The sequence below is a fragment of the Trichophyton verrucosum genome, assembly GCF_000151505.1.
Source record: "Trichophyton verrucosum HKI 0517 chromosome Unknown contig00775_1.f1.exp, whole genome shotgun sequence".
In the NCBI taxonomy this organism is placed as follows: domain Eukaryota; kingdom Fungi; phylum Ascomycota; class Eurotiomycetes; order Onygenales; family Arthrodermataceae; genus Trichophyton; species Trichophyton verrucosum.
In genome coordinates, this window is record NW_003315254.1 from 1 (window position 1) to 11130 (window position 11130).

General features: G+C 49.9%; 7 protein-coding genes and 1 pseudogene across 8 annotated transcripts; 3 read left to right on the plus strand and 5 right to left on the minus strand.

The window, feature by feature from the left end:
- Positions 1 to 1751: 1751 nt before the first annotated feature.
- TRV_06705 (uncharacterized protein) lies at positions 1752 to 2731 on the plus strand (the record flags this gene model as incomplete). Its single annotated transcript, XM_003019216.1, has 4 exons — positions 1752 to 2001; positions 2063 to 2125; positions 2200 to 2259; positions 2355 to 2731. Coding segments are annotated over 4 exons (750 nt in total), but the record flags the coding sequence as incomplete, so codon positions are not given.
- Positions 2732 to 2915: 184 nt separating this feature from the next.
- Positions 2916 to 3335, plus strand: TRV_06706 (uncharacterized protein; the record flags this gene model as incomplete). The annotated part of the gene is made up of 1 exon (XM_003019217.1): positions 2916 to 3335. The coding sequence occupies one exon, from the start codon at positions 2916 to 2918 to the stop codon at positions 3333 to 3335; it is 420 nt and encodes a 139-aa protein (XP_003019263.1).
- Positions 3336 to 3624: 289 nt separating this feature from the next.
- On the minus strand, positions 3625 to 3706 carry TRV_06707 (annotated as a pseudogene). Its single transcript has one exon. The product of its transcript is annotated as a tRNA-OTHER (tRNA).
- A 653-nt stretch (positions 3707 to 4359) lies between these two features.
- TRV_06708 (uncharacterized protein) lies at positions 4360 to 5019 on the plus strand (the record flags this gene model as incomplete). Its single annotated transcript, XM_003019218.1, has 1 exon — positions 4360 to 5019. The coding sequence occupies one exon, from the start codon at positions 4360 to 4362 to the stop codon at positions 5017 to 5019; it is 660 nt and encodes a 219-aa protein (XP_003019264.1).
- Positions 5020 to 5134: 115 nt separating this feature from the next.
- TRV_06709 (uncharacterized protein) lies at positions 5135 to 5527 on the minus strand (the record flags this gene model as incomplete). The annotated part of the gene is made up of 1 exon (XM_003019219.1): positions 5135 to 5527. The coding sequence occupies one exon, from the start codon at positions 5525 to 5527 to the stop codon at positions 5135 to 5137; it is 393 nt and encodes a 130-aa protein (XP_003019265.1).
- Positions 5528 to 6239: 712 nt separating this feature from the next.
- On the minus strand, positions 6240 to 8663 carry TRV_06710 (uncharacterized protein; the record flags this gene model as incomplete). Its single annotated transcript, XM_003019220.1, has 5 exons — positions 6240 to 6457; positions 6516 to 8019; positions 8090 to 8242; positions 8351 to 8553; positions 8615 to 8663. The coding sequence occupies 5 exons, from the start codon at positions 8661 to 8663 to the stop codon at positions 6240 to 6242; spliced, it is 2127 nt and encodes a 708-aa protein (XP_003019266.1).
- Positions 8664 to 9027: 364 nt separating this feature from the next.
- TRV_06711 (uncharacterized protein) lies at positions 9028 to 9841 on the minus strand (the record flags this gene model as incomplete). Its single annotated transcript, XM_003019221.1, has 3 exons — positions 9028 to 9234; positions 9299 to 9619; positions 9683 to 9841. The coding sequence occupies 3 exons, from the start codon at positions 9839 to 9841 to the stop codon at positions 9028 to 9030; spliced, it is 687 nt and encodes a 228-aa protein (XP_003019267.1).
- Positions 9842 to 10607: 766 nt separating this feature from the next.
- On the minus strand, positions 10608 to 11093 carry TRV_06712 (uncharacterized protein; the record flags this gene model as incomplete). The annotated part of the gene is made up of 1 exon (XM_003019222.1): positions 10608 to 11093. A coding segment is annotated over one exon (486 nt), but the record flags the coding sequence as incomplete, so codon positions are not given.
- Positions 11094 to 11130: the final 37 nt, after the last annotated feature.

The window sequence follows — 11130 nt, forward strand, 5'->3', positions numbered from 1 at the left end:
AACATCCTTATCACCATTTATCAGAAATATAACTTCATCCTGCCTGGCCATCCTAGTCGAGTCTGTTCAGCAAATTCTATGGCGAGGGTCCTAGTTTCTAATTCTCTATTATAAAGAAAAATAAAATATTTAACTATTATTACTTAAAAAATAATAACTTTTTTTTCTAGAATTTTTTTTTAGAAAAAATAAGAATCTAGCTTTTACTCTTCTATTTTATAGAGAAATATACTCTACCTAGTATATCTAAGGTCACTAAGTTATCAATATCATGTCCTGATGGCCTGGGTTTAACCTACTGCCTGCATGCTTGAACCCCATATAGTGGGGTGCTGAAAACTATAGTTAACTATTTCTAATCTTCAAGCTGTCCTCGATAACCCTGAGACAAACAAAGGAGGGCCCGAAAATCAATATCCGGGTGTTTATAGTTAGGCATATACCGGGGAAAGCAAGGCCCGTTTGCGTACTGCTATAGTTATCCAGGACGGCAAAGTGGTACTCCCAAAGCACGTTGACCCCAGACAGACTATTTGGGCAGAGGTAGGCGAGTTATTAATACGCTGCACCCCTATAATCAGCTACCTTGCTTACCATCGTTCTGTCCAGGGGATTGCCCAACAGATGAGCTCTGCTTCTGCTATGCCTAGTTGGTAAGCCATCGAAAGACAGCAATAAATTGCTCCCCGCTCAATATCCACCTCTTCTGTGACATATCGCAGCAAGGTAAGGATCACGTTTCCCAGGACGAGTCGAATATGTCTCTTAGGGTTCTTAGGGGTTCACGTAGAGGAGTTACTCGTCCTTAACCATGTCCCCTGTTCCAACGGTTTCATCTCTAGTATGTGCCTCACTTCGCCCACTATCTATACGCAGTGTCCTGACCAAACTCAGCGGAATATATGGGATCGTGTAGCCGAACTCCAGGCGATGATTAATAATCCTGAAATCAGCAGTGAGCAGAAGATAAATATACAAACAGCAATCGATCTTTATTATAAGAGTGGACAGCCTATACCACGGGTCTGCATCCAGGGTGGAAAGGTTATTTGCCTTCAAGACCTTGATTTCTCCCTCCCGTTCTGGATGGAGGTACTTTCTCCTTTTTCTATACATAGACTCTGCATCATACCCATACTTACTGTTTCCCATGCAGGGTTACGGCCAGCAGCTATCAGCACATACTGTTATTCCCGCTGCTGAACCAGCTCAACCTAACGATCACCAGTGGGGGATCACTCTTAATTTGGTCAACTGGTTACCTGGGCCCTCCTTGTGCCTGTGGGTCAGCAGCTTGGCTAGCAGGACAACGTACAATCTCTTCCACGGTCTAACGCAGGACATCGGGTTGTAAACTCCCTGATGGTACTTGAATTATTTCAATATCGATTTTAATATACTTTGTTTTATTTTTATGCTATTGTATATTTTATAGCTACAATTGGTGCTATGTCTATCGCGCTTGAATTAGTGTCAAACTTCAGCTCTGCCTACCATTAGAGTGGGCTCACTCCTTTTGGTGTATAGTGGCAGACTTTGACAATTGGATATTCTATATTCTATCAGGCCCTTCACGTTTCTCGACATTTCCATGCTCAACGACACTGGTAGTATAATAGTTTTCAAGGATGGGATTATCCAGTAGCTCCCTGTCACTAAAAGCTCCATCCTTGGACAAGCTATAGCTAGAGCTAGAAGGATACGGTGCCGCTCTTCAACAAAGCGTCCACTGTGTTGTTGTTTCTATTTAGACTAGTTTTATTTCCTCTTTAGGAATTGTTTGCTCTGTTTGCCGCTGCTCTCTCCAAGCTATAAAACCCCCGCCCCTGCCCCCGCGCCTCTTCTTCCTCTTCTTCCTCTTCATCCTCAACATCCATCTTCAACATCTTCAACTAACTGCGTTTTCAGGCCTGCTTGATCAGTTTCCTTCTGCCGCCATAACTCCTACTCTACTTCTTCCTGTGCGCGTTGTCTTCTCTGTCCACCTACGTGGCCGTGTTGGTGCCTTCTCTAATCTAGACTTGGCTAACTAGTTAACTAGTTACCCATTAGTTATCCACAGTGGGCAAGTCAGTTGAAGACCCATCTTCTCCTCTACTTCTTCTACGCCGAGATATTGGGCAAGGTAAGTTCCATGCTTCTCAATAGCTCTACGTTCTATCTAACAAGTGGCGCTGTGCTCTCCAGGTGGTCCTATAGAGAAGTTACTTGTCCTTAGCCGTCATGTCCACTGCTCCAATAGCTCCAGCTTCTTACCCAGTATGTAGGACTGTGATCTCACCTCTCCAGTCCCTCTCCGTTTACTCCCTATAGCTACAAGGGTTGCCCTAACCAAAAGTAGTGGAACATACCAGGCCGTATCGCTGAGCTCAAGGCGATAATTGACAATCCTGAAACAAGCGATGAGCAGAAGATAAATGTGCAAGTAGCAATCGACCTCTACGGTGGGAAGATGCAGCCTATACCGCGCGTCTGCATCCAGGGTGGACAGGTCATCAATCTTCAAAGGCTTGATTTCTCCCGCCCGTTCTGGATGGAGGTACTTTCACTTTATCATTCCCCGAAGCTGGTTTATCCCCTGTTCTCTGCTTACCCATTTTCCATCCAGGGCTATCTCCAACAACTCTCAGCACAGACTGCAATTCCCGCCACCGAGCCAGCGTCATCGTCTACGCCAGCTGAAGCCGTCCCTGAGACTGTAAGCTCGGCATCAGCTGCAGTCCAGCATTAGAGAGGCCAGCTGGCTAACATTTCTGGACTTTCTTTTAGCATGGGGTTCAGCAATTTGCCCACCGTGTTGCGTATGATCTCTTCCCGGGCGGATCAGGACATCAGGTTCGCATTTCGAGAATTCCAGTTAACATTTGTTTGATTAGAAATGCCTTTTATTAATACATCCTGTCCGGGCTGTTTAGATGCTTGCCCGAATGAGAGCAATTCCGGCCTTTTCATTGTCCCTTCCCCTGTTCCTCGACATCACCATGCTCAATGATACAGGCAGCGATGCGTTGACAGTCTTCGACACAGACCTAATCGCGTTAGGCATCGCTCCAACGTACCTGGGTTTTGGGCCTCAAACTCAAGCAATGACAGCTAATGGGATTGTTTTACGGCAAGTTGTCTACGTTGAGATCCAGCTACTTGATTCGCAACGTAATCCTATTTCAGATTGGATTCTCGAGGAATCTGTCGTTGTTCCGTCAGCTGAAGGTAACACTAGGCTGTCCGGCAGAGGGATGAGGGATTGTCTGTATTTTGCAACAGCACCAGGTAACCAACAGCTATACGTGGCCGAAAAGAAGAATGGCATTGTACAGCAGCTTCCTGTTGTTTAATTACCTTGAATCATTACTTTACTGGAATGATGACCATGATTCTATTTGATACACTTTATTAACTATTAACTACCGGTACAAATGAATAGACATCCCTCTGCTCTTGTGTCCTAAATAGTTCCCCTGCACCAACAACCAGCGAGATAGTTCTTCCTTCAGATACCATCAACGTTGCTTCCTACAACAATATAGGATGTAAAAAGAAATATCACCATAACAGTGAGATGAAGTATATCTATACCATAGAGCGAAAGAAAAGAAAAAAAAGAAAGAAAAAAAAAAAAGAGCGGGGCCCTGCCGCGACTCGAACGCGGGGCCTCTCGCATCTTTGGTGTCCCAAAGCGAGAATCATACCACTAGACCACAAGGCCATTCTTGCCAGCAGAGATACAGGGGGTTGCTCATAGTGACCAGCCATCAGAGTGCAGCAATATTTCTCCTGGTGTCTACCACTTATTACGTATCATTTGATCGATGTTAATGCCAGCTCGACAGCTCATCGTTTCATCTTTTTGTAGTTCAAAGAAAGAGGCTACTTTTTTTTTCGTGTGCGAGATAGGAGAACCAAGGAAAATGTCTTAGTCAGATGAATAGCTGAAGTTACACAGATCACGTTATGTGATAAAAGAATTGACCAATAAGACAGCAGTAACAAATAAGCTTAATCGTCATTAGTCTTGGCACTGGCTATATCGACGACGCCTTGCCCCGTGCGGGACATCTAAATATCTACTTCCAGGTCCAGCCGGGCTCTCGAGGGACAAACGACAAAGGCACGATGGCGTCGAGAACTCAGGTCTCGTACGGGGACCGTGCAAAGACACACCCGAACCCCCTTGTGCGGCGGCTGTTTGAGATAGCAGAGCAGAAACAGTCCAACGTCGTCGTCTCCGCAGATGTCACCACCACGAGCGCATTGCTAGACCTGGCCGAGCGTGAGTCTTGATACTTTATGAAGAGAAGAAGAAGAAGAAGAAGAAGCAATAGCTGACAATAAGGACACAAGACAGGCCTCGGACCGCACATGGTCGTGCTCAAGACACACATCGACATCATAACTGATTTCTCCCCGCAGACAGTCGAGGGCCTCAAGGCCGCCGCTCAGAAACACAACTTCCTCATCTTCGAGGACAGAAAGTTCGTCGATATAGGCCACACAGTCCAGATGCAGTACCATGGCGGCAGCCTACGCATCTCCGAATGGGCGCATATCGTCAACTGTGCCGTGCTAGCGGGGTCGGGCATTGTCGACGCTCTAGCGCAGATATCTTCCTCGGGCGTATTCCCTTACCCCGCTGGCGAGAGGGGACTGTTGATTCTCGCGGAGATGACTTCCAAGGGCTCGTTGGCGACGGGTGAGTATACGAAGCTATCGGTTGAGATGGCCAGGAGACATGCTGGGTTCGTCATGGGGTTCGTGGCTACGCGGTCCCTGGGCGATATCGAGACAGAGACTGAGCGCAAGGCCGATGAAGACTTTGTGCTATTCACCACGGGTGTCAATCTTGCCTCGAAGGGTGACCAGTTAGGCCAGCAGTATCAGACTCCCGAGTCGGCTGTGGGCAGAGGAGCGGACTTTATCATCTCGGGGAGAGGTATCTATGCTGCTCCTGACCCTGTGGAGGCCATAAAGCAATACCAATCTGCAGGCTGGAGTGCATACCTCAAGCGTATATCCAGATAATTAAAACGAAAGAAAGAAAGAAAAAAGTTCATGCTTAAGATCCCACCAATAGCTTCATTTATACCTTATAACTATAAAGAAAGAAAGAAGGCAGAATATCATACATAATCGTAGGCTAGAACGGGGAAGCAGGAGCTTGCATCATGGGCAATGCGACGCCAAACACCGTCATGCCCCAGAGCGCCATCTGAGCGAACCAGAAGCCGCCACCGTACTTCCGTCCGGCTCCCGCAGCCTGGCCGGAGTAGACATATCCGTACAAGAACAGCACGCGCATCACCACCCATGTAGCTCCGATCAACGTCGTGGCGGCAGGATACTTGAGTCCAGCAACGAGAGTGAGCAGCATCGTCTGTGGTGCGTTCTCAAGGTAGTTCGTGTGGGCTCGCTGGGCGCAGTTGAACGCATCGGCCTTGGGCTGTGGGGGAGGCCAATTGGTTAGCAGTTGAATCGAGTTGTACAGTTTGTGCACACTCGCATTAAGGGAAGACTCACGTCGGCCTTGCATTGTTCGATACTGGCATAGCTGTGGGGATAGGGGATGCCGGCAGCTCTGCGCTTGATGCCAGTGATGATGCCGTGGACGAAGCCGAGAACTGGGATGGCGCCGAGGGCGACGGCGATGATGTTGCTGGCGGGCAGATGTCAAGTTAGCTGTGCTCTCCCTGCAGGTGTCACGGCAGCCAACTCACCCGTAACCGTCTGGGACTGGGATCATCATCTTGAATCAATTGATTAGGATAGACTGAGGTGGTTGTAGTTGGTGTAGCTGGTGTAGTTGCAGTTGTACAGTTGGTATTATTCGTGTGTTGATGATAACCGGTATTTAGTCAACTAGTTAGTTATGACGCAACGTGAAGATGGAGATTCAACTACGACGAGATTTAGATATTTATACAGCTCCGGACCTTCAGCTCATCCTCCAGGCTGCAGAGCATACGACATGGAAGCTTCGAGCTCTCCTTTTCGCACTCCTTTCCCCTTTGCGCTGACGCGGGATCCGGGATGATTAGACCAACCGAGCCGGCGCAGCCATCCAGCCGAGCCTTCAGACGAAACAGCGGACGAAGCAGGGAATGCCAGGGAGACGATCTGTTTATTTACATCTACATTGCTTGAGGACAGATTGGCGTTTCTCGGGTTTTATGGCTGGATGAAGGGAGAAGAGAAGGGTATGTTATTGCAGCTACCTACAGCGACGGTTGAAAGCGACGGCTTTTTCATGGGCTCTGGGACAAGACCTGCTTGCTGACACTGCCGTACTTGGCCTGCCAGGCAAAGAAATACAGCAACGCCCCCAGCGGCTGGCCGACGAGGCAGAAGCTGAGCCAGAAGACACAGTTGCCTATTATCTTCCCGGCCTGGCCGTTCATCTTCTCCAGGGGCACCGTGGCAGCTATCAGAGGGAGCTGCAGCATCATTCCGGCAAAAGCGACGCCTGTACAAGTTAGCACTCCAGCTGACTTTTACAGAGCCATAGATGGCCATGAACTTACCAATGATGTTGTGCGTTGGGATACCGACGAGCACCTCATGCAAGACGGCAGAGAAAGTGAAGACGACAAGACTGGCGGCAAACGGACTCCATCCTCGCCCAACAAGCGGGGAGAAGATATGCCGCTTCATGAAATGGTACACAGGTCGGTTCCAGGAGCGCCAGTACGAGCCCACGCTGGGACTATTCCACCATTCGCTGTAGAACTCCCGGTCTCCAAACCGCATTACTTCTGCCAAAGCGTTCAGGAAGGACTGGAACAAGGCAAAGAATCCCGCTAGCCAGATCACCAACGAGATGGTCGATAGCTTCATCATCCGCTCCAGGATAGACACCCAGTCCAACATGGCGACTTTGTCCAGCGAGTTGCGCAGCACGGGGGCCGCGTATTGCGCCGAAATAATCCAGATAAACACCCCCAGCCCAACGAGCTCCAGCACCCGCTTGGCTACAAACGACCACCGCACACGCTCGGTCCGCGGGTATACAGGCTGATACACCAGCGTCGGCGCCAGCCAGAAGTAAGACAGGTTTGATATCGTGACGTTATGCGGGTACGGGCAAGACATGTATATCTCCGGCAGCCTATTGTCCGGCGACGGATTGAGCACCGCATGTCGAAGGTCCCGATTGGTAAACGCATACGAGCAGTTCTTCAGCCAGACGATGATAGCATGCAGCTGGCACACTGTCCCGATGCCCGGGTGATGTATATAGTAGTAGACCACATACGTAGTCACCAGGAGACACAGGCTGGCGTTGACCGTATGCGCAAACGCAACGTACGCCCAGGTCGTCTGCAGCGCCGAAAGCTCCTTGCTCGTGCATGAGGAGGCCTCATCTCTCTTCACACGTCCAATCGCCCCCTTCACCAGCTGGGCGGCCGCCAGCTCGATGAGATACGCCACGAACAGGTGGCAGGGGACAAGGGCGTAGAGGACCGCGCCCAGCACCAGGTCCTGCTTGCGGTAGTCGTGGCAGCGGATGCAGATGAGGACGCCATACTTCATGAAGTTCTCGACTACCAGCCGCAGGTTCATCACGATCAGCACGATGACCATCAGGTTCCTGAAGCCCAGGAAGCTGGGGGTCTTCTCGGTCTCGCGGCTCAGACATGATGGCTTCACTTCGGAGTGATACGCCGCGACATGGCGGTACTTGCTGCGCAGCTTCTGGCCGGCCGAACGATGCTGATGCTGCTGGTGCTGCTGGTGCTGCTGCTGATGATGATGCTGATTCTGCTTCTCCTTCTCATGCAGCGAGTTCCCGCGTCCGTTGAGCCCGGTGTTGGTCTTTTCCTGGAGCGCTGCTGCGGTGCTGTGGCTGACCTCCGTCTCCGTCACGATCGCCATGTTCTTCTTTCCTTGCTTTTCTTCAGATCCGATGTTTGATGTGTATATGTAGCTGGTGATTCCGCCCAAGACGGGCCTGCAGATGTCTCTCGATGGCCTTAAACCAGGCAGTTCTAAGCTCTGCGTCTCATCTGGGTGGCTGCGGGCGTTTGTCTATGTATCAAAATGCCAAAACCGTGCGAGGGCGAAACGGCGAGAATCAGAGACACGGAGTCTCACTAACTAGCTTTATATCGCCGACAGCAGACAAAGACAGGGTCGGTACGGAGAGTATATATATAATAAAAGGAGAAGAGACGAAGAGCAGGAGAAAGCAAGGAGATGTTACGAGACAGTCAAAAGAACCCAGGCCGTCGTCTTCTTCCAAGATTCGGATCTTCCCTCAACCTTATCGCCCGCAAGTTGCTGCCCTTGGCCAGGTCTCTACAGAATTCGACATCGCACGGCAGAGCAAGCAACTTCGCTAGCTTATATACATACATACATCGACTACGGAGTACTCGACTGGCAGACAGCGAGTCAGGCCAACTTGGCCATCGACAAAGGGATCCTGCTGCTCCGGGCCAGAACTTGCTGGCGGGGATGCTTCCTTGGTTCGTGGTTTCATCTCTGTAACCGGGAGATCACGATAGAGCTGCGAGACTGGCGGGCTAGATCCTTCGCTGCTGGCCAGGGAGAGAGAGAAGACTGTCGGGATGCAGCCACAGAAGCCACTGCATCTCGTACGTGCTGCATGGGGAGAGCTTACTGGCGCCGTTTTGCCGGACAGGGGCTGCTCCCTGGCTCCACGGATGCATATAGTTACATGATACAGATGCAGGCAGCTAAACAAGAGACCGACCAGCAGGCTAAATAGCTCAAGAAGTGCTTTTTTAGCTAGTAGTTACTCCGTACATACACTGCTAAGCCTCTGGTCCTGCATGTCGGCGGCTTATCCGTCGGTGGATATTAAGAGATCTTACTCGACACATCTACAAGTTGTAGCTTACTAGGAGAGCATATTGGGGGCACTGAATCAAATTAGCTATTGATATGTCGTAGTTGTACATGGTATACATCGAATAATAAAGAATGAAAGTGTGCAGAGTAAACGATAGTTATCAAATGTGCTATCCCAAATGTATACACCAAAACAGGTGTCAACGAGCAAGATTTGGCTCTTCAGTCGGATACTCCTGGAGCGTTTGGGAAGCCCTCAGATGGATTACCTTGAGAAGCCACCTCGTCAATGGCGAAGCCGTATGCAAGTTCAAAAGCTTCGGTCCATCTTCTACGAAGATGGGTCTTGTTCTCCTGAGCCATATGCCACGCGAAATGGCAAGCTGTATCAGAAGGCTCGGGTAGGTTTTGACCGTCGTAGCGGTAGTACTAAACAGTGCAACCGTTAGTCCAGCTGTATGTAGTAATATAAGACACAAGGGGAGACACTTACGTCTCTGATTCCTCGGATGGACTGCCAGTATCGCACTGGCACGGGGTAGTCGTTGAGTTCGTCGAAACTGGTAGTCTCGGCGAGATCTATCAGTCGTGAGACTGATATGTCCGCGTCCTCCTTGCGGTACAATTTCCTGATAAGTCGCAGTAGCATGTTTCTGATGTAGTCGATTTCTCTGTGACTGAGGGTGCGGATAGTGCGCATGTCTGACTTCTGTGTCTCGAAGGTTAGGTATATGAAACACATACTTGCTATCAGATGAGATGCGGTACTTACATGCCACTCTTTCGCACGCTCACCAGCTACTCCCAACCGCCACTGTGAGATGCGTTAGCATGTCTGCCTTTCAAAGTAGGGCGTGAGAAAGGGGGCTCCACTTACATGAAAAAATGGTCCTGAACTGATGTCTGGGGTCGGAGACTTTTGAAGATCCCATTTCGTTAATGGAGAGGTGTCTTTATTCTTAGGGGGAGGAGGCGCCATCGAGGAGGAGCTGCTGGCTTGTTGGCGGTCTTCGTCTTCTTGTTTATCAACGCTCATTAAATGAGTAAGTGCGTTCAGTTCGACGAGGCAGTATTATATCTTTGGATAGCAGAAACAGAGCGGGAGATTGTGGTACTCGAAGTTGACAAGAGAAGGAAAGAGGGCTGAGATGAACTCCCTAGGAAGGGGACTTTTTTATAGGGGTTGGGTGAGCCGGAGCCATGGATCCTGATATGGTTCTATGCCAGAGTCGTTGACGTAGGTAGCCACGGAAGGGCGACATCGACAGAAAACTATGTAGGCACCGGGTATTTGGAGTGGATTTTACGGGTTTAACCCAAAAGTCGATGATTCAATAGGCCGCAGCAGTCATGTCCATTGTTCCTGCAGTGGTATCCTATGCATATGACGTTATATACATAGACAGAATACGCTCTGTAGGGCTTTCCAGTATTTACTGTGGAACCCAGGCGTGCTTTCCGTATCGTTCTCCCATGCAGTAGCGAAGTAAGTCTCTTTCATAATAAGACGGTCTAAACAGAGCTTCTCCGATGGCTGCCATATAAAATATACGTAGGCACCAAAAAAAACACACTGGACACGCCTTCTGCTGGTACTCCATTGTTCAATAGGCCTAAAACGACCCCAAGCCATCCATCTGATAGTTTCATCCATCAGCTTGGCAGGATGTTTATGTCTTTAGCCTAGGGTACGGAATGGAGTGGCGGAAACCAACAGACAGGTACATGAGCCCCTGTGACTTTGGGAGATGCCATCATCGACTGTCGTTCCATCGAGGTAGGTGACAGAGAGAAGACACCGCCTAATTCTTAGCGCTCTTCTTGACAGGCCGGTTCGTTATGCCGTGCTTCTTCAAGGTTCGGTATATAGTTGACTTTGAGATGTTATCCGGCATTCCGCTGGCCAGCTCGCTGTACGAGATGCTTGGGTTGGAGCGGACGCGCGAGATGAGCATGCGGACGTCACGGTCAGACAGCTTCTTGGGCCTTCCCGAGCGCGGCTTCGACACTCCATCGACCCGCGAGCTCTCCTTCATGATGGTATTCTGCACCGTAGACACCGGGATGTCGAGCGCGGCGGAGATCTGTCGTAGAGATGCGCCCGCCATGCGTCGTCCAAGAATCAGGCCTCGCGTAAACGGCGTCAGCTCGGCGCGTTTCTTCTTCTCTCCCGGCTCGCCTGCCGCCTTCTCGTCCTTCTTGCTCTCTGCCATGGTGAATTGATGGCTGGTATCTCCCCGTCGCCCGGCTCTCTGCTCGCTTCGCCTTCGTCCTCGCCGTCGTTTTTCCTTTCGTTTTTATGACGTTTTTTTTGGTCTTTTTTTT